The sequence below is a fragment of the Perca fluviatilis genome, chromosome 6 (genome assembly GCF_010015445.1).
Source record: "Perca fluviatilis chromosome 6, GENO_Pfluv_1.0, whole genome shotgun sequence".
Classification (NCBI taxonomy): Eukaryota; Metazoa; Chordata; class Actinopteri; order Perciformes; family Percidae; genus Perca; species Perca fluviatilis.
The window spans coordinates 37,756,326-37,777,906 of record NC_053117.1 but is presented as its reverse complement, the minus strand read 5'-3'; the positions used below and the strand labels follow the sequence as shown (position 1 = coordinate 37,777,906).

The 21,581-nt window shown below is 42.9% G+C and overlaps 2 protein-coding genes across 3 annotated transcripts in view; one reads left to right on the top strand and one right to left on the bottom strand.

Annotated features, from left to right (window-relative positions):
* bin3 (bridging integrator 3) overlaps positions 1–15,361 on the top strand; it is a 45,135-nt gene extending 29,774 nt beyond the window's left edge. The window contains exons 6-9 of the mRNA XM_039803578.1: positions 2,194–2,234; positions 8,783–8,924; positions 10,490–10,624; positions 13,638–15,361. Coding sequence (XP_039659512.1) covers positions 2,194–2,234; positions 8,783–8,924; positions 10,490–10,624; positions 13,638–13,784 — 465 coding nt within the window. The 3' untranslated portion in view covers positions 13,785–15,361. The remainder of the gene's footprint in view (positions 1–2,193; positions 2,235–8,782; positions 8,925–10,489; positions 10,625–13,637) is intronic.
* Positions 15,362–15,691: 330 nt separating this feature from the next.
* acsl2 (acyl-CoA synthetase long chain family member 2) overlaps positions 15,692–21,581 on the bottom strand; it is a 32,390-nt gene continuing 26,500 nt past the window's right edge. For both annotated transcript variants that reach the window (XM_039804207.1, XM_039804208.1), the window contains exons 13-20: positions 20,854–20,988; positions 19,725–19,893; positions 19,530–19,618; positions 18,074–18,190; positions 17,837–17,980; positions 16,830–16,931; positions 16,667–16,738; positions 15,692–16,234 (exon numbers count right to left, since the gene is read on the bottom strand). In XM_039804207.1, coding sequence (XP_039660141.1) covers positions 16,094–16,234; positions 16,667–16,738; positions 16,830–16,931; positions 17,837–17,980; positions 18,074–18,190; positions 19,530–19,618; positions 19,725–19,893; positions 20,854–20,988 — 969 coding nt within the window. In that variant the 3' untranslated portion in view covers positions 15,692–16,093. The remainder of the gene's footprint in view (positions 16,235–16,666; positions 16,739–16,829; positions 16,932–17,836; positions 17,981–18,073; positions 18,191–19,529; positions 19,619–19,724; positions 19,894–20,853; positions 20,989–21,581) is intronic.

Here is a 21,581-nt window from a genome sequence, read left to right as displayed (position 1 = left end):
TTGCCTGCTTGTCGGTTAACGGTTAATGATCGAGGGTCGGCTCTCAGTAAAAAGAAAAAAAAAACTTGAAATAAGAATCCCTAGTATTTTCACATTTTAAGTAGTTTCTAGTAACAAAAGGCACAACTTGTCTTTAAAGTGTATAGCTCTGGCTCCATGGTGTGTAGTTTTCCAGTTTGACATTGATTCAGCTCGGCACTTTGATCCCAGCACAGTTTTTCACTTGTGGAGGACAACAGTCACCAACCGTATCGATGTGGTTGTGTGTTTGTTTTTTTTTAACACACTTTCATCCAGAGTGGATTTTGACAGCTAGGTCACACCTGATTTTCTCTGCCCTTCTTTCAGTCTTACTAAATAAAAATCCTTGCCTTAACACAATGTTCAGTTCCAGGTTTGGGCAGGGCTGTGTGGCTGAAAGTGAGCTGAAGGCAAAATAGTGATTGCGAGCACTGTTTTTGGTCAGCCTGCAATGTGGAATTTCACCCCAGGTTTGCTAGGTGTTTAAAAACCAGCACAGCTCACTGGAACACTACTCGAGCTTCTCCCTTCAAGCTGACTGTTGATTCTGACGGCACCGACAGCAAACCCTATTGCTCCTGCAAAACAGACACAAAAGCATCCACCCTTTGCTCTTCTCCGTGTTGAGACGAGATGTTCTGCCGCGGGGCCCGCAAGTGAGAGAGCCAGCAGATAAAACGTGCAGCGATAATGAAGGCAGCAGTGGCCCAGGTCTGTGTGTTTATTTCTGGGGCTGAGGAGGGCGCACAGCCCCGCCGGCACACTGCTGCCGAAGCCGAGCCCCAGTGTAGATGGCGGCAGCGCAGTAAAGGATGCTCCGTTTGGAGGGATATTGATTTCCTCTGCGATCTGTGTGTATTTTTGGGAGGCCTGTGTGTCGGGATGGCCTCTGCCCTGTGACTCACTGATGGAGACTACTGCTTGAGCGTCGGCCTCAGGCTCTGCAGGGCCTCCAAGGAATAGCTCTGCCCCCCCCACCCCCCCCTCTGTGGGAAGGGGCAGAGGGTAGAGGGCACCAGCATGCTTAAGCAAATCTGCCGCTGTTGTTCTCCCTCCTCGCTGCATGCTCTCACCTTAGAAGCAGCGGCGCAGCTCAAGTCGGGGAGGGGGGGAGGGGTCTAGATGGTGTGAATATGTAAAACAAAGAAAATGTGAATTCCCATGTACTTATTTGTTATTGGTTCTCTGTTTTCCCCCTCAAACCACAATCAACCATTTTGTACTTGGAACTCTGCCTGTGTGAAGCAGCGAGTGTTGCTGTATGTTCTCATAGATGGTCAGGGCATTTTTACAGAGCACAGCTGCGATCTCGCCTCCTTGTTGTTGTGTGATTGACTGTCCTTCCAATAGCAAGTGAACATATGATTAGTGGAGCTGCTCACTGTTCTCATGTAGCTGTCACATCTCACATCCTGCTGCTTTTAAATCCTCCTTCACTGTTCTTAGCATTTACTCTTCACTTGACTCGATTGCCTGGTTTAACTTAGCATTCTGTCACGCTTGCAGACCTCTTAGTAGCAGTCGTTTTGAATCTGCAATGTAAATGACGCTGGAAACTTTATTAATTGTGCGCCAACTTATGTCGATGAGACTTGGTGCCGGGGCTGGAGGCCTCAAGATGAGATGTTCGTTTACTTCCATTTAACACCCCCCCCTCCCCTCCTTCCCTCCTTCCCTCCCCTGTCGGTTCTGGCAAACAGAAGGAGAATGCATGAAAATATAAACTGTTATTGTTAAAATGTTTGTTTGCAAAGAACTTTCATCTTGTAAGGCAGCCCACCCTCCACAGGATTTGAAATCAGTTGGGCTTTGCTTTCATGTCCGTCCCCTGACAGTTCCATCCTTTTGTATCGCAAGCCCAATGAATATTCAGGGGTTTCTCCTCCGGGCTTGTGTACAATAAAAGAGTCAACGTCACGAAAGTTTCTTTGCAAGCCCCCCCCCCGCCCTCCCCTTTTTTTCTTGAGTGCTCGGTTTGAAATATACACAATTGTTGATGTTTGTGCAGTGGCATTGCTTTGCAGCTAATGAGCAAGACACGTAGATGCTGTTTTGTTCCGACTTTAATTTTGATGAAACTAAATTTGACAGTGAATAACAATGTTGTAATGTCTCTTCCCTTGATATAGAGGTGCTCATTCCTTATGTTAACAATTGTTCTTTTTATTACAGGTCAACCAGATACAGAAAACTGTTATTGACCCTCTGAAAAAGTAAGTGTCCAACTTGATTTCTCGTACTCTTGAGTTTCTGCTGCTACATTTTAAAGGGTTGGCTTTAAGTGTCTCTATACCAGACCAGGGTCAAATAGTTGTTGCTGATAAGTTTAACATTTGTTTGGAGCAGGGCCATAAAGTGAATTCCGATGCATTATAAGTAGTACTAGGTAAGTTTTGTGTGGATCCTTGTCCTGATGTGGTAAATCCATACGACACTCTGGGCAGATTAAGTCCAGTGCCTCGTAACGTTTTTATTATTTGACCCAGCTCTGCTCTTTACACTGGCAGTGCTGGACCACAGGAAGTGGCCTGAAGTGTAGTAACACAGACTGTAAAAATGAACTAGGGAGTGAGCGGTGCTGCTGCTGTGGTGGTGGTGTGTCTGGAAGAAAGTTTATTTGGTTCTCATTCCTAATACTCGCCCCCATTCGAGCAGGCGGTGAGTGCTATTCCATTCCTAAAGCCTCACTTTTTCAAACACACACTTTTTCAAACACACAAACACACACACATTATGCACACACATGCAAAGCAGAGGTACTGAAGGGAGTGGTTGGACTATCCCACTCTTCTTCCGGAGCGCTTGTTAAGGTTTTGCTTCCTCCTCTTGGCTCCTCCCAGGAGATTATACATATGCTGTGTGAGAGAGCATGTGCATTTGTTTCTGTTGATTTACAGAAGCTTGTTTGTTATTTTTCTTCACATTGGTAAAACATGAATAGGCTGTGTGTGTGTGTGTGTGTGTGTGTGTGTGTGTGTGTGTGTGTGTGTGTGTGTGTGTGTGTGTGTGTGTGTGTGTGTGTGTGTGTGTGTGTGTGTGTGTGTGTGTGTGTGTGTGTGTGTGTGTGTGTGTGTGTGTGTGCACACACACACGCTCTCGCCCCTTCTTCCACGTGTGCTCTGGTGGCGGAGCAATGACAGGATGGAATGGTTCTAATTTCCTCTTCCTGGTGGGCGGCAGGCGGACGTGTGGGCAGGCTCAGAATATGGCAAAGGGCCCAGCTTCCTGGGCCCAGAGCCGTGGATTGGTTTAGGAGGAGAACTGTCTCAGGACAGTGCACACTCTCACACAAAAATACGTACACACCAACCCAGATTTTGGAGGGGGTGCCGTCTCACAAATATGTCATTTTAGACCATAAAGTAAGGCATTTACATCATCTGAAATAGAGCAGAGGAAGAAAGTTCATAAACAAGTTTAGAAGCCAAGCTAAACTGGCCTCTTTATTAACTTTTTTCCCCCCCCTTTTTTTAAAACTGTAGCAATATTAGTTATTAGTTTATCAAGGCATCTTCTTTAGAAAATTGAGACACAAAAAGCTACCACACTTTAAAGCTTCCATTAGGATTCCATTAGTCCATCCCTAATGAATATTTTTCATTGTTTACTTCTCGTCTCAAAATACTCTATTGGTGATCTTGTGTCATCATAAAGACAATTAGCGACCAGTTGAAAAGGAGAACGTTAATGTTAATGGAAGACCTTGAAGTGTGTGTGTCTGTGTGTTTTTGCTATTTAAAATGTTGGCATTCTTAATACTTTGTATACTTAATAAACAAACGATAAAGAGGCAGCTCTCCACCCCCTCCTCTTCTCTTTCTATCTCTCAGGCCCAGACGTGTATTTCGTCCACTCAGCGGGGTCACTGAATGACATCACCGTGTTTATGCGAGGGGAGGGTAGTGCGTGGGCATTGAGGCATTTGTGTTATCTAGGCCTCCTAACCTAGCCCTATCTGCTCCGTTGCTCTTTTGGGTGAGACAGAAGTCAAGCCTGTTTTGAGACCTCTGCCCCGGCTTGAGATGTGACTAAACCGGCCCTCTCAGTCAGAGGTCCCTGGAGCAGGTTGTAAGGCCTGGAGCAGACTTGACTATTTGGCCTTAGCTGGGGGGGCCGATGCAGTTTTTTATAAGGGGAAGTGATTGAATTTGATCACATTTTGTTGTTGAATTTTTGTAATCGAAGTTCAGTTTTGTACCCAGGATGTTTGCTATGAGGTTGTCTGTCTTTCTTTTTTTCTTCTTATCTGGTATATCATGTATCCAGGCTGCGTGTGTTGTCTGAGTCAAGACAAGTTGCGGCAGATCAAACTCTCCTTCTGCTGAGACAAAAGAAGGTTCTGCTGGCATGTACGTCACCCTTTCACAACGTCCCATGGCCCACTGCTCTTAAATCTTTTACAACTGGTGGTAGTTATTTTACATTCACAACGAGCGTATTTTAACAAAACTAGCCACGTGATGTAACCTTGTCTGACACTCTTCAGTCTTTATCTGCAGCCGTGACACTTTGGAGGTGATATTTGACACATAAACAATTCGATTTCCCATATTTTTAGTAGTTTGCTGTGTGATTTTTTTGCAGTAGTGAGTTAGGGCAGCCAGCCTCCCAGACTGAGGGTGTCTAGACCAGACTTGGGCTTGGCCTTCAGGTCAGGCTGGCCTGTCTGTGGATTGGCAGCTGCTCATAAACACACTCTCCGGTCCAGATGCTATTTCCATCCAGCCTGTTCACCACACCCTGACCTGTCACATGGACAGCGGTGTGCCCTTGGCCCCCGCGCAGCCCTCAACCAGACGAGGCAGACCGCAAATGCAGACGTAACCAGCTGACCGGTAGTTGTCAAGTCAATGCCAGGACATCGAGGAAAATGTCCAGTAGCTATCATCACCAGAGCTGCAAAGATTAATGTATTAGTTGTCAACTATTACATTTGAGTTTTTATGAAAATAAATTCAAAATGTCAGCTTGTTAAATGTAAATATGTTCTAGTTTCTTCTCTCCTCGGTGACAGTAAACTGAATATCTTTGAGTTGTGGACAAAACAAGACATTTGTGGACATCTTGGGCTTCGGGAAATACTGATCACCATTTTCAGACCAAAACAATAGACCAAACAACTGGTCGATTAATCAAGAAAATAATCGACAATGAAAATAATCGTTGGTTGCATTCATCACTACTATAAAAGTATGTGCAGTCACATATAACCAAAGCCACTGCTGCATATTTCCGTGTGGGAACCTTTGACGCCGCTGAGTCACTGGACACAGAGCCCTGAATGTAACAGTCAGCATCCAGCATGGGAAGGCCAGGAATGGGTTAACAAGCAGTTGGCTTTGTGTCTAGCTCTTCCGCCTCCTTCAGCCCAGGAGAGCAGCGGCCCTCAAGTCTCTGTGTGCTGAAACATAGTAGTTGCTGGCAGTGTTGTCCCATTTTAGAGCACACAAACTGCACGGCATTGTGATGCGCAATGAGGAAATTGCACCGTGCTTTCAGGTGAAGTGCGCTGGTGACAACGCAATCGGCCTTTTGTGTCGTCTGTGTCAGTTTGCCGCTGCGTTGTCATCAGCCAATAGTGTTGGAGAGCAGTCATGACTAGAGGGCAGTTACATAATCCCTTGGCACTTCAAGTATGTGTACACTGGAGCAGATAGTAGACTTGAGGATCGGCATCCACCCCTGCCATAAACTGGGCCAAAGTGGTATTTTATAAATAGCGGTAGAGCGTGGGCCGCGGGGCTGGGCTTAGCTTAGCTCCGTGATGTCACTCAAAACGCTACACCACTCCTTGCTTTACTTCCTGTAGGAAACAATCCCTGCTTGTCTGAGACTGAGCTTTAGTTTGCGTCACTTTCTGCGCTCTCCTGCCCTCTGCTTAGGTGCACAGGCAGACACAAGCTAGTTATATATATTTTTTTCTATAATCACATCCAATCCAAGGGTTCTCAGTAGTTCCCTCATCTGCTACACAGCGCAGGGCAAGGGTTGGCATGGAGAGAAATGTAAATCATAAAGCCCACACATTTTGTGTCTAATAACACTATGGGCAGAGTCGCACATAACAAACTATTGTAGTACCGTGTGCCTACACAGTTGATGAAAGGTTGTAAATGAGTCATTCAAAAAAGCTAAATCTCACTCTTCATTACGAGTGTTTTTATTACTGACTCGCATGCAGCAGACACCTATGTGAATAATCTTGTGGCCTGCTTTTTAAAAACACTGTCACTGCTTTGTGTCTTAATGTTTGTCTTGTTAAGTTTGCTTTGCTAATTTGTCAATGACTGCTGGGATTTTTATTTACAGCTTGAAGTCATGCTGCCATGTATTTCCCCTTCACTATAACACACTTTTGAAGGATATTCTTTGTCTTTTAAAACAAATGAAAAAAGGAGCATAGGAGATATAAGGAAAATATGAGAAAACGTTGAATATACCGATAACGATAATACTCCAACAGATATGAAAGTGTTCTCAGTTCTGCCTTTTCTGCTGCTTTTAATATTCTACAATTTAAAAAAAAAAAAAAAAAAAAAATGTATTTCCATTGTCTTTAATTGAATAAATGGAACATTAAACTGAACACAAAAGGCACCATTAAGGGTCCCGTGGCATTAAAATTTCACTATATGAGATTTTTTAACATTAATATGCATTCCTCCAGCCTGCCTATGGTCCCCCAGTGACTCTGCCTTTGTGAAAATGAAAGCTCAGATGGGCCGATCTGGAATCTTCTCCTTATGAGGTCATAAGGGGAAAGGTTACCTCCCCTTTCTCTGCTTTGCCCGCCCAGAGAATTTGGCCCACCCATGAGAGAGAGACATCATGGCTTTCAAACGGGCAAAGTGGCAGTTGGTCAAGGCCACACCCCCACCCTCCACCTTGCCCCCCCCTCTCTCCTCCTCAATAGCTAAAGACACAGAAATGGCACATCCTAAGGAAAGCTCATTGTGGGACTGGCTCTAGTGGCTGTAATTCTGCACCAAGGCTGAATTTCGGGAAAGAGACTTCAGATACAGTATTAGGGGACCACTAAGGTCTATATAAAAGAGACTACAGATACAGTATTAGGGGACCACTAAGGTCTATATAAAGAGACTTCAGATACAGTATTAGGGGACCACTAAGGTCTATATAAAGAGACTTCAGATACAGTATTAGGGGACCACTAAGGTCTATATAAAGAGACTTCAGATACAGTATTAGGGGACCACTAAGGTCTATATAAAAGAGACTTCAGATACAGTATTAGGGGACCACTAAGGCCTATATAAAAGCATCCAAAGAGCACCATGTCATGGGACCTTTTAAAAAAAAAAAAAAAAAAGTGATTGTTACATTTTAAAGTGTAGTTTTCCATCAATACTTTCTTTAACAAACTCTTGTAAAAGTGTCTTTCACGGTGTGTTTGTTGCGCAGGTTGATATCCCGATGACAATAAAAAACAATTCATTGTGCAGTCCTAGTCTGAACAAATAATGCTGGACCCTGAATACAGCTGCGTGTTAGGGTTCATACATTAGAAGAGACTTCAATCTTGTAGTTTAGATGTTGGCTATCATCCAGGTGTGTTAACCTTTTATTTATTTTTCCATTTGTTTACTAGATATTATTGGGTTGAATATTTCCTATATGCAGTATTCCTGCTTCCCATTTAAAGCAGCCACAAACCAGTGCAACAAGTCCCAGGATGAAGCTCAGACTCCTGTTGCTAAGTTACAGATGAGTGTTTTCCTATTTTTAGTGCTGAAGACTAGGATTCTCGTTGCAAGAATATATTTTCATTTGGAATATGATAATTGTCGCAAAATGAATTGTTTCATGCCATTTTGAACTACAGTAATTAGATAATAGATTAGAGGAAGCTTAATGCAGAGCTGTCCTCTGGGGTTTGAGAGTGTCTCTACTATAAGATGTTGAGGAGAGGGATTTTATTAATTCATAATGACTTTTATTAAGATAGGATGCCATGCAGAATGCGTGTCTACAACTTTCATAGAGCAGGAAAGCTGTTTGAACAATTCAAGTGACTTCAGTTGCTCCCAAAAAATAGGGCTGTTAGATTATGAAAAAAAAAAAAATCATAATCACAATTATTTTGGTCAGTATTGAAATCACGATTATTTCACATGATTACTCATTGCATTTATTGAACTTAAAAAAACAGTGAAAACTAAACAGTTGAAACAAATCAAACAGTGAAAACACCTTGAACTGTGAAATTTCCCTTCATACTTACTTGCAAATCTATTCAAATGTTGGCTGAGTGAGTTTAGCCTTCGGGAGGGGCGAACGTGGGCGTGCCATTCACAGCACAAGACAAACTAAAATGTTACTTGCATGTGCAAAATAATTGTATTTCTCGATTACATGATAGTTTTTGCGATCAAAATTGATTAATTGCGGGCGCCTGGGTAGCTCACCTGGTACAGCACGCGCCCATATATAGAGGTTTACTCCTCGACGCCGCGGGTTCGACTCCGACCTGCAGCCTTTTGCTGCATGTCATTCCCCCTCTCTCTCCCCTTTCATGTCTTCAGCTGTCCTAATGAAAATAAAAGCCTAAAATGCTCCAAAAAATTATCTAGTAAAAATTGTAATTGCTAATTTTTATTTTTTTTAGTACTCTGGTGTGAGTGTCTGTGTATTTTTTGTTGTTGCTTGCATGCATGCACGCTTGTCTGTGCACGTTTTGTGTCGATTCTTATTGGTTGTGTCAGAGATGTCTAAGGTTGTAATGTGTGCTGGTTTGTCGCAGGTACAGCGGCGTCTTCCCCAGCCTCAACATGGCAGTGAAACGCCGGGAACAGGCACTGCAGGACTACAAACGGTTGCAATCCAAAGCGGAGAAGTATGAAGAGAAAGAAAAAACCGGGCCCGTTATGGTCAAACTACATCAGGTACTGCGAGTTTCAAGCCTGCATCAGCGCACGTGTTGGACCACTCCAATGCTCGCGCTATCTGCAGAGCGGGCAGAGTTCACTTGCTCTCACAGGTTGCACATATTGTTGAACAGGGCGCAATAAGTGGAAAAAGACACAAATGCTGACTGGATATGAACAAAAATAGTCGAGCACATGCAATACTGTACATGTGCGCTCCTTCACCCACGCAAGCTACCAGGCTCTCAAGTAGTGCCTTTTCAAAAAGGCACTGCTGCACATCTACAGGCACGTAATTGAGAATCGTAGACACACACACATACACACCAGGCCACTACAGAAGCGCACACATTCACAGATAGCGCTGCCGTGTTGCCTATGCTGTTGCCTTTAACACATTCTCACACGGCGAGCCACCCACACACATTGAGAAAAGCACTGTCAGGGGAACAAAGTCTTGAAGAGGCCCCTACATCCCTGCCCTTTAAATCCCCGTGCACTTAAAGAAATGATCCTGACAAAACACTCGTATGCCATTTCGACTGGCCATGTGTGAAGAAAACTAACTGACGTGAAGAGACCACACCGTCACGCAGGAGATAAACAATATGTTGTAGTTTTAATATAGCAACCCCCCCCCCTTAATAAAAATTCTCACCCTCTAGCACATATTCATTGTGCTTTCCATAACTCCGTGCCTACAGTAGACTACCCACTAATACAGTCACACACAGAGATCAGTGGTGCTGGAGTCCACTCACAGCCAAGTCTGCCCACGTAACCCACTCCTCCTCACTGTGGTCGTGATTACAGCCTTTTATTTATTGTACTGCTTCTTCGTGGGAATTAGGCAAATATCTTTCTGAACAATAAGAAAGACACTAAAGATGGCTCCTGTGTTGAAATACTTAAAACTAACTTTCCGTTTGCAGGTAGTACTGGGTTAAAAAAAAAAAATGCGAATGATCCGATATCAATTCATATAATCCTGAGATAGAATCCTGAGACTCCGTTTTTAAAGCTAGAGTGAAGATATTGGTTTCATATTAAACTAGACGATCTAAGGAATCCATGTTATGCTAAATAACGCTCCAAAGTTAGTTAGTAAGTCCTTTAGGTCTCCGTCTCTGCATCACACCCTCTGCACTAAAGAAAAAAATTCTGTCTCTATGCAACTGCTTTGCGGTCAATTCTTAACGTCAACATTATTTTTAACAATGCAGCAGGTTACAGGGTTCCTTTTTTCCAATTTTTTTTTTCTTTCCAATTTACAGCATAAGTTCTCTGAGAATCTCTCTCTCTGAAATATGCCTAATTGAATCGATACAGAGTCGAATTTGGACCTTGTGAATCGAATCGATTCAGGAAATCAGTGGCGAGCGATACCCAGCCCTGTTTCATGGGTTGGTTTTTGTTTTTCTCTAAATCTGCCACTCTTTGCACCAGTTTTTGTGGAAGAATGTGTAAAACGCTGTGTTAATTACAACACGAGCTGACGTGGTGAAATGAGAAGATGTTAAGTAAAGTTACAAGTGATGATGACGCGTTCCTTCGTTTCCCCCCCTTCCCCTGCCACACCCCAGGCCAGAGAGGAGCTCCGACCGGTCCGGGAGGACTTTGAGGCCAAGAACAAGCAGCTGCTGGACGAGATGCCCAAGTTCTACCACAGCCGCATCGACTACTTCCAGCCCAGCTTCGAGGCTCTCATCAGGGCGCAGGTTCGTGATCACCCTCCCCGGAGACACACAAACAACATGGCGCTCACATGCGCACATTTTAACAATTTATTTAAGTCCACTCGAAGGGAACAATTTACAGGGACATAAATATTATAGATGCAGTTAAACACATACACAAAATCATACGGCATTGGCATACAGCAGGTCTTCATAATATGAAGCATATGTCTTCGCCTTATTCGTATGGCGGCTGCCTATGATCGCAGACAGGGCACAGTACCTTGCTAGCCGTTTAGCCCTTACACAGACACACACACACACACACTTAGGACTGCAACTAACGACCCTATACAAATATTTTTGTGTCAGAATAACCGAAAGAACGTTAAGGAAAACCATCAAAAGTGTCAATAAGTGTCAAAACTTTTAAGAAAAAACATTAAAAGGATCTCTAAGTTTAAAGGGAAAAAACAAACGTCAAAAATTGATAAAAAAAAACATCAAAATCATCCACAAAGTGTCAAACGTAAAAAGAAAAAAACGTCTCAAACGCCAACTGGACTCTTGATTGGCCAACAGCACATTCAAATCATTCAACAAGCGTTCTCCGATGTGGGCAAGAGACAATTATGTAATTTATGATACGATTATGCCAGAACGGGCAAGTGGGTTGTTATGTGTACTTGCCCGACGTGGCGTTTTAGTTTAGTTGGCGATTAATTCAATAGTTGATGAATCGATTCATCTTTGCAGCTCTACAGCCCCCAGCGTCTGTTCAGCCCTTCTGAGCGTTGGTTAAACAGTGGATGAAGTGTCTGATGGAAGGGAGTGTATAATCCTGGCAGTCTGTCTCCCTCCACGCTGTCCTAATGTGATTAACCCCCAGTGACGGCCCACACTGCTGCGTTTAGCCCAGGAAGGCCTCATCTGTCTGGCTCCACTGCAGCCCTGCAAGTCTCTAACCTGGAGCTTCTCTTAAAGCAGCTGGGCGTCTTAAGTTAGCGCCACCGTGTCCCCCTCCCCCAGCCCAGACCTGCCTGGCCATGTCATTTCCTCTTTAGGACGGTCACTGGCACACTCCTAATTAGCAAACTAGATTATCCTAATGACAATTATAGGGTTCTATGATGTTCTTTGAACTTTTAAAAATAGCAAACGGAGCAATCAACTATAACCGACATTAAATATCTCCGTAAATCTGAGCTCAGGTCTTTTCTCTTTTAGGGTTAAATCACTTTTTTTTTTTACCTGGCTTTGTATGGTGCAAGAGCTCTTATTAGTCACATGCATGCTATTTTAGATCTACAATATCTTTTATTCATGTGGCTCACGCACATGAATGAGCATCTACACACATACACACAGCCACACGTGGGTGGCCAGTGGGCCGCTGGACCTCGTCCCCAGCCTCGCTGCATGTGCGCGGTCTCATCCTCCACTCCCTTCTCTCGCAGCCGCTGTTGCTGCTCGGCTCCCAGCGGCAGCAGGGAAAAGGCACAAAGGCTGCCTTTGTTGAGAGCCTTCAGCCTAACGAACACCAGTCCTGTCCAGCAACTGTCAGCGGGACACTTGGCCTGACCTGTCCACCTGTACAGATGTTGATGAATTGAGACATTGTCTTGATGTTTTGTTTTTTTTTCTTCACAATTTTGCGCAATCTGCTGCATGTGTTCATTTGAAAAAACACTTTCTTTCTTTGTCCTTTTCCTCAGTTGATTGTCATTGTTTTCCTGAAACAGTGTTTAAGGACTTAACTGGATAGAACGCAACATAAATTACTCCTCATCTCTTTAGGCGAAGAGGTCAAAGTGTAACATATCTGTGTAAATCTTAAGCAGCTGGGGCTTATGGTATGTTAAAATGGCCAGACAGAAGTCATGTAATTTAAAGCCCTGCTTCACCCAAAGAGTCCTGTTTGTATCGTAGGTGGTCATAGGCTGCGTTTACTTCTCGTGGTGACTAGACTAATTATAATAGCAGAGTGCCTTTGCTCCAGAGGGCACTCAGACACTGATCTGGTGTACATTATCATCACTGGTCATATGGACATTTCCGATGGCCCTTTCAACAAGCCCTCTTGGGGAAAAAAAAAGAATATCCGCTTTACCCCCACAAACAGCTGGAACCCAATACTTATGGCCCACTCATGTGGTTTAGGTGGCAAATATTGGTATAAACAAATAAAGGTCTTTCATACCGAGCACTTAAAAAGGCTTGTTCAAGGTGGTTTAGAAATATTTTTTTTTTCCTTTTTGTCTGACAGCGTCAAATCTGCTCTTGACAGAGTCAGACAAATGTTATTTCTATACAAGATGACTGTTTATTTCCAGCTTGACCTAGCCCTTATTCTGTTCTGACCCTCAGCGAATCAGTTAGCATTTCTCCCACTGGTTTCTTGGTTGATCTTGCTGTTTCAGCCTACAATAGGACACACATGCAATTTCCGAGAAGCCAGCGATGCCCCCTTAAGAGCTGGGTATCGTATGCATCGCTGCATGAATAAATATTGAGATGTGTGTGTGTGTGGGTTTAAAGGGGTTGTATTTTCCGAGTACTTTCATTCTCTGCCTACTCTTCTGGAGTCTTGTAATGTGATTAAAGTCTATTAATCATCAAAGCAACTCTCTAGGGAGCCTGACTCATGAACTAAGGGGAAGAAGCAGGGGTGGGAAGTGTCAAGAAAGCTTTCAGTGAACACTCTCTATCTCTTGTTCAGATTGGGAGAGAAAAGCAGGGTCACTACAGGCTGAAGTGCTGGGTTTTTGGGGCTTTGTCGGACTTGTTTGATATCTGTGGGCTCCCTCTTCGCCTCTCGAATCACTTCTCATTAGCCGGGTTGAAGAGGTATGGGAGCAACAGCTTCAGCCTAGTGTAAGTGAAAGCAAGGTTAGATTGTGCGAGTGCAGCAGAGTTTGGACATAAGAGTGTTTTTTTTTCTTTTTCTTTTTAGAGGTGGATTGGCCCTGTCGAGTCTGTTAGAGCACAGACGGGACTCATTTTTTCTGCCATCACAGACTAAATCTTTGTGCTTTTCTCTTCCTGCCCCCTCCAGGTTGTCTATTTCACCGAAATGTACAAGATCTTCAGCGAGTTGACAGACCAGATCGACCAGGCAGGGCTGACTGACGAGCAGAGGGAGAGGGAGACCGAGGCCAAGCTCAGCGAGTTGCGTGCTCTGTCCATTGTCGCCGACGACTGAGGGAGGGAAGCCCAAAAATGGGGAAAGGGCTCCTTTTAAATGCCTCTCTGAATCCATTGCACTCTTTTCAGGCTCCTTGGCGCAGTTCAAATGGACAGCAATGGCCTTAACGTGATCATCAGATTGTTTCCTTGCGGCCTCGTCACCCCTGCACTACACTCCCATGCTTCTTTCTCCCCACAGAGACTCTCTGCGACTCAAACTGCTGCAGCTGAAATGCCACATTAACTAAGCCATCAGCCAAGTGCAACATTATAAGCCAATGTGTTTTTTTGTGTGTGTTTTTTTTTTTCTAAGGGAAGGAATCAAACTGGTTCTCGTCAGAACCAATTAACAGGGTTACACTTCTTGGTTTCAGAGATGTCTATAAGCATTTGTTTCTAAAGAAGGAAATGAGCAAGGAAATGTTTTTTTTTTTTTTATTCATCTGCATTTTTATTACCTAAGTTTGAAATGACAAACACTACAGACAATGTATTGTAATGTATTGTAGGTTACTGGCTAGAAAATGTATGTCTTGTGTTTTTGGCCTTTGCTGGTTATCTCCAAGTTTAGCTCTGTGCCATGTTTGTTGTGTGAGGGCTGTTGGTTGGGGTTTTACAGGATGATGTTGGTAACATCACCTGTGCATAATGTGCCTACGTTGTCCCGACTGTGGATGTAACATGAAAAGGAAAAAAAAAAAACTTCACTTGAGTGAAGTGAGATTGTGCCCGTGCGAGCAGCGGTGTTGAAAGGTCGACCACTCGGGCTGCGGAGAGAACGAGTCGCTGTTGGGAGTCTAACCGCTGTCCAAAACAAAGGCTGGTGCTCCCTCTGGTGGTAAATACTATTCATGACACACCATTTTGTTTTAATATACACCATCCATCCTTTGTTTTATTGTTGGTTGTTTAGATGGTCTGTTAGCGAAGACACCTCGTTGTACCCTCTACACCAGGGTTGGAAGCCAACTTTTTCTTCTTCTTGATTTTTGGACCAAATCATACTGTCATTGTTTCCACCTTTATCAGGTATCCCCCCCCCCCCGTATGATGAACACACTCTGGTCAATGGGATTACACGATGATGTACACACACTGATTGCTCTCATGTGTTGTTTTTTTGTTGTCTTTTTTTAAAGGTGTCACACCAAGAAGTTAACTATCGTTTGACATAATTTTGAAATTATTGAAGCAAATGCTTAGTTGATTGACTGTCTTTGTGTATTGTTTGAGTTCCACGTGTGTATTAATGAAGGTTTTTTTCTAATTAATGAAGAGTTTAAGTGGTAGAGCTTGTTTTTCTAACACACATCTAAGTGAATACTGTAACACAGTGGGGTTTCATTTAGGTTTTTTTAAAATATGTATTAACACTACAATCTGTTCAATGACAATGTTTTAGCCATCATCTAAATGTACAGTCAATCATGAAATAAATAAACTGTGAGAATAGCAACCATGTCTACAATCCTACTGCTAGCTGCAAAGATTGTTGAAGATGTTGTCAACTTAATCGCCAACTATTTTGATAATCGATTAATTCATCAGTTCAGTCATTTTTTTTTATGAAAGAAATAAATCTAAATTCTCTGAGTCCACCTTGTTAAATGTGAATATGTTCTAGTTTCTTCTCTCCTGTGACAGTAAACTGAATATCTTCGAGTTGTGGACAAAAGACATTTGAGGACGTCATCTTGGGCTTTTTGGGAAACACTGACTTACAGACCAAACAAACTAATCCATTAATCAAGAAAATAATCAACCGATTAATCGGCAATGAAAATAATCGTTAGTTGCAGCCCTAATCTTACTGTTGTGATGAGTTTAAGTTTAAATATCAACTTTGGATTTCTAAGGATGAGTGCAGGAGTTGTTGCAGAATTAAATTGCACACACACACACACACACACACACACACAAGAGTCATCAGGTACTAATCTTTATTTCTGTTCAGTTTTACTTTACTGGAATTAGTCAGTGTCCTGTCAGCAAATCTCAATATAAGCAGTATGTACAGTTCAGCAATTATTATTATTTTTACAAATCAGCTTCTTGAAACCCTAGTTTTAATTGTTTAACTCCAGGTGAAGGGTTATATGCTCACACTGGTTTATGAAATCTTTCAGAACCGATTAGAAAAATACATGAGCAAGGCACTGCTGGATGTGTGTGATTTGAACTTTCTTCTGCCAGTTTCCTGTTTCCTGTTTCCTGTCCCAGTTTCCCCCCCCCCCCCATCCTCTCTTATTGGACACCAGTAACCTTTCAGTATTGTGTGTGTGTGTGTGTGTGTGTGAGTGAGAGAGAGTAACTAAGTGGGGTCCTTCAGATGGCTGTCTTGCTGTACATGCTTGATATTTGTTCCTGAAAGACTCTGCGGATGTCGACGCGTCTACTCTTTAGAGTCGGGGTGAGAAGGCCGTTGGCGATGCTGAACGTCTCCGGGTGCAAGTAGACGCCCTTCACCTGAAAGGAGAGAAAGGTAAGACACAAGAAAAAAGGAAGGTTAGTAGTAAAGCTGCAACTAAAGATTATTTTCATAGTCTATTAATCTGTCGATTGATTTCTCGTTTACTGGTTAGTTGTTTGGTCTATAAAAACGGTGAAAAATGTGGATCAGTGTTTCCCAAAAAGCCCAATATGACTTCCTAAATGCAAAACTCAAAGATATTCAGTTTACTGTCACACAGGAGAGAAGAAACTAGAACAATATTTACATTTAACGAGCTGGAATCAGAGAATAGTGTACTTTTTTTTTTTCCATTAAAAAAAACAATCAAACAGACTCAATCCGATTAATCGATATCAAAATAGTTGACAACTAATCGAGTAATCTTTGCAGCTCTAGTTAGTAGCTCATAAATTCAACCAAGACTCATGTCGGCAGAGTTCTCTCACTTGTTCAAAGGACTTCAGCCCCGCTTCCTTCCCCACAGCCGTCATGTCCTCTAATACTGCTTTCTTTAAATCCTGTTTGAAAGACAAATAACTGCTTCAACTGTTTTGGAATGCCAAAAGTAAAAAAGGGTCATGTTATGAAATTGGGGTTTAGATGACGTACAGGATTCTGGCACAGCTCTTCATAGGATCCCACAAAGCCTCGCTCTTTAGCCCAGACAACAAACACCTCCGGGTCGGGTACAACTATGCCTATGAGAAAAGACTGGAGACACGAAGAACAAGAGAACGATCAAAACGCTAACCTGTAAAAAAACAAACAGCAAATGACTTCGGTCAACTGAACAGTCCTTCCAGAAAAATGTTTGAGTTTTTTTTGTGATTGTTGAGGACAAAAATCCTTGATTATGCGGCACGTTTTCTTAAAAAATGCGGTGAAATTGCGGGAACTTGCAAAAATTTTGATGAAAAAAGAGAAAAAAAAGTGATTCCCCCAACACCCTGCTTTTCGATGATGTTCACGTCTATCTATCTAAAGCCCTATTCGCACGGGATAAGTATTACCTGGGGACCTCTTGTAGTTTATAAATTACCCCCACACGTCTGTATTTCGTCTGGCGCATTCACACGGGATAACTGAAGTCTGTATTTTACTCAAATTTACAGACATTATCCCCCGGATATGATGTCAAAACTTTTCATTTATAATTGACAACGCAGCCAGTTAGACCCCAAATCACAGAGATGCCGATTCGCACGGGACTAATATTATCACAGGACCTCCGTTTTCGGCGAAATATGGTAGGTCATTTGCGGGGGAATTATTACTTTACAAATTACAGACATGACCGATTCGCACGGGATTAAGATCACAGACAACCTCCGCGATTATTACAAATGACTGGAGGTCACCAGGTAATACTTATCCCGTGCGAATAGGGCTTAAGATATATGTGACTTTTTTGAAACGAAAATGCATGGATTATGAAATCATGCAAGCCCCACATATTTTGCGCGGAAATCGGCAATTTATGCGGCGAAAGTGCAGCGTATTTGAAAAAATGCGGCCCCCACATAAATATGTGGACTTTGGCTGATTATGCGTTGAATTATGCGATCGCATAATCGCGTTTTTCTGGAGGGACTGACTGAATACGAATCGCATAGTACCTGTAAACTATCTCCGTGCACGAACACCTGCAGCACAGGAACACAACGCGTGTAGACATTTTCTATCTTCTCTGGAGCGATGTACTCTCCCTGGGACAACTTGAAGATGTGCTTCTTCCTGTCAATGATGCGTAGCGTCCCGTTCTAGCAGAGGGGAAAAGGCGGAGGCGGACACGTTTGAGAGACTAGAAGATGGGATTCATCAGATTTTAGGATGAGTGCTGTGTGTCCTCTTACTGGAAGCCACTGGCCTACGTCCCCACTGTGCAGCCAGCCGTCGCTGTCCAAGGCTTCAGCCGTCCTTTCTGGGTCCCTCAGGTAACCTCTGAACACGCTGGGGCCACTAATGCAGATCTAACGGGGACAAGGTCAGTCTGTCTTAGGCCAGCACGATTAATCGTTATAAAAATCGCGATCTCTATTCACCCTGTTCACTTTTTAATTTTTAAATAACTTCAATTTTTTTGTTGTCGATTTTTTTTTAATAAAACTTTTATTTTTTTATATTTTTTTCAATGACTTTGATTCTCATTTAATTTTACGAGCCGACTGCATCACAAACGCTACTACTTTCTTCTGTGAGTTTTAAACATAGACTGTACAAAATAGGTTTCAAAGCGCTCCCAAGCGCTGCAGTGCTCTCCTTTCTCTTCATTGTAGCCTCTATAAAAATCATGGCAGAGAATCGTGATATCAATTCTAAGCTAAAAAAAATCGTGATTCATATTTTTCCCCGAATTGGGCAGGCCTAGTCTGTCTGATGTGAAAATGTCATCGCTGCTGCAGGGGAAGTTGCGTGCTCGGTCATAGACAGGGAGTAAGTGGATATTTTGTCACTGCACAGAAAAACAGCAACCCATTCAGTTGCAACTTAGTCTCACATTGCCAGACCTATCACCACAGCGCTGAGGAGTAAGGTCTGGCTGCACCACAGATGCATTCTGGGATAGGAGGGGAAAAAAAACACTCTGGGTTGTTTGCATTACTTTGAACCAATCACAATCGTCTTTGGCGGCGCTAAGCTCTGGACGCAGCCACGGTGGCTCTGCTAAATAGTCTCGGGAAGGAACTTGTTTTGGTGGAACATTTGCACCCTGCAAAAGAAAACGCCACAAACAATATTAAATTAACTGTTCACACAATACAGTAGCGTGAGCGATTTAAAACAAACATATTCTTTGTAAATCTTTACAATAATTCCCTGAAAGATACAAGCAGGCCTGCCTTGTGGCACGATCCAAATTTTCTTCAAAACTTGCCGTTTTCAGCGTGTAGCTCGCTAGCTCGAAGTTTTGTTGTTGTTTCCCCGAAGCGAAGGGAGTTTGGGAACGGCGACACACAGAGAGCGTGTGTGGCTCACGTCAAATGTACTACCGCTGATCCCGACTAGGAGTAATGTGATTGGCTTTTGCAACTGTTTACTTTTGATTAGCTGAAGGCCTCTCAGATTTTTTTCTTACCCTAATGTTGGAACATGATGATCTAATCACCATCAGTGCAGCGTCGGACTTTGATTTTTGATTTTTGAAGAAGGCCTGAGAGCCGAACCATCCTTTAAAATAAAGAGAAATGCATGTGTAGCAACACTTACTTTCAAGTCTACTTCCAGCGCATCAGCAGCTCACGACAGCCCTTGATGTGCGTTACTTTTCGTTATTGTGAATAGTACGACGGCACCTTAAGAGTATCTCACCTCTCCATCTCCGTTCTTAGCAAAGTAGTTCATATCAGGGATGTCTATCAGCTTCACCTTGGCGCAGGGCAGCGGAGCCCCTACATGACCTGACAAAGACACATCCACACACCTGATGAGGACAGGATTAACCAGCGCAAAAAACACACAAGCAATTCAGAGAACAAAAAGGTAAATGATCGGATGACGTTCTACCTGCGCTCCAGTCTCCGGGCATGGAGAAAGTGCAGCCGGCCGTGCACTCCGTCTGTCCGTAACCTTCGAAGATCAGACAGCCCAGAGTGGCTCTGAGGAAGGACAGCACCGTGGGCGAGATGGGTGCTGAAGCTGTCAGAGCGAACCGCAGATTACCTCCTAAACTGGCCTGAAACACAAGAGAAGCAGAATTTATGTAAAACAGTTCAAATGCGATCACATTGTGGGCGCAAGCTGAAATTTCTTTTTAACAGCGTTTTGCAACCTAGACCATGTTTTCCCATCTGCACTGACCAAAACCGAGCCAAAAATCTTTCGGTGTGCGTGCTTCTCCAATACACTCCCACAGGACCAATATGCTCCGGGTGGATTTGGCATTGGTTGCTGGAATAGTTGTGCTCCTCTTGTGAAGTTTGGATACAAATGTGGTGACTATTCGCAGGGATGCTGGTCTACGTGTAGCACTGTGTTAAGTGCTGTAAAATAGAAATAGGGACAACTGTAGAGTCCCGGATTAACAGACAATATGCCATTAAACACTGAAAACAAATCTGTAGTAAATGAGAAAAAAAGATTTGTTTTTGTTTAATGGTAGAGCTGCAAAGATTGTTCGATTAGTTGTCAACTAATTAATGAATCGCAAACTATTTTGATATTCGGTTTGAGTAATTTTTTTATGAAGAAAAAACAAAAAACTTCTGATTCCAGCTCCTTAATATGTGAATATGTTCTAGTTTCTTCTCTGTGACAGTAAACTGAATATCTTTGAGTTGTGAACAAAAAAAAGCCATTTGAGGACGTCATCTTGGGCTTTTTGGGAAACGCTGATCCACATTTTTTAACCATTTTCCGACTTTTTAGAGACCAAACAACTGATCCATTAATGGAGAAAATAAACCGATTTATCAACAATGAAAATAATCGTGAGTTGCAGCCTTATTTGCGGATGGAATTTGGCCTTACTTTAGACCTACATTGAAGGAACTGTGTTCAATAAAAGTGTTGGAAAGTATTTAATTGTATGTTCAAATTTTAATTCAACAAGCAATTGTTGCATTTCAGCAGAAGACTGAACTGTGGGGAACTGTGGGGAAATATGATCCAGGGTGAACTATTAAATGCAACTGACCTGAATCCTGTTGAACACCAGTTTGTCCCACAGACTGTTGTTGCGTACGACCCCACTGCTGAGCTCTGCCTGCTTCCTCCTCACAGCGTAGTGAAGCAAGGCCCGTCGCATCGGAGAGGTCACAGAACCCAGGATCTGTGTGGAAATCAGTCACACGTAAAACAGAACCGACCAGGAATTACGGTGGCCTTCATAGTGGAACAATCTACAAAAAAACGTGAGAAAAGTTCACTAATCAACAGGGCCGCACGGAATCTGCACAAATCTTCAGCAGATTTTAAACAAATTAAGAAAAGAAAATGGCAGTCAGAATGTTAAAACATTTCCACCCCGACAGTGTTGGCATTACTTAGAATTCCTCGTGGGGGAGACAGAAACTACGCACTATAGCTTGAGTTAACCCTTGAGTTGTCTTTCCATCAACCTTGAAAAAACTTTTTTGACGCCTTTATTTCACCGTTTGTTTTTGCTTTTTCCAACGTTTTAAATTGTAAAATTTTTCTTCTACACATTTTCAGTGGTTATTTCTACATCCCATATTTTCTGATATAAAACAACAATTGAAAACGGCTCAATGTGACCCGAAGTCAACACAAGGGTTAACCAAAATAAAAGTCACAATGTTAAAGGAACACGCCGACTTATTGGGACTTTAGCTTATTCACAGTAACCCCCAGAGTTAGACAAGTCCATACTTAACCTTGTATGTGCATCTCCGTGCGTGTTGT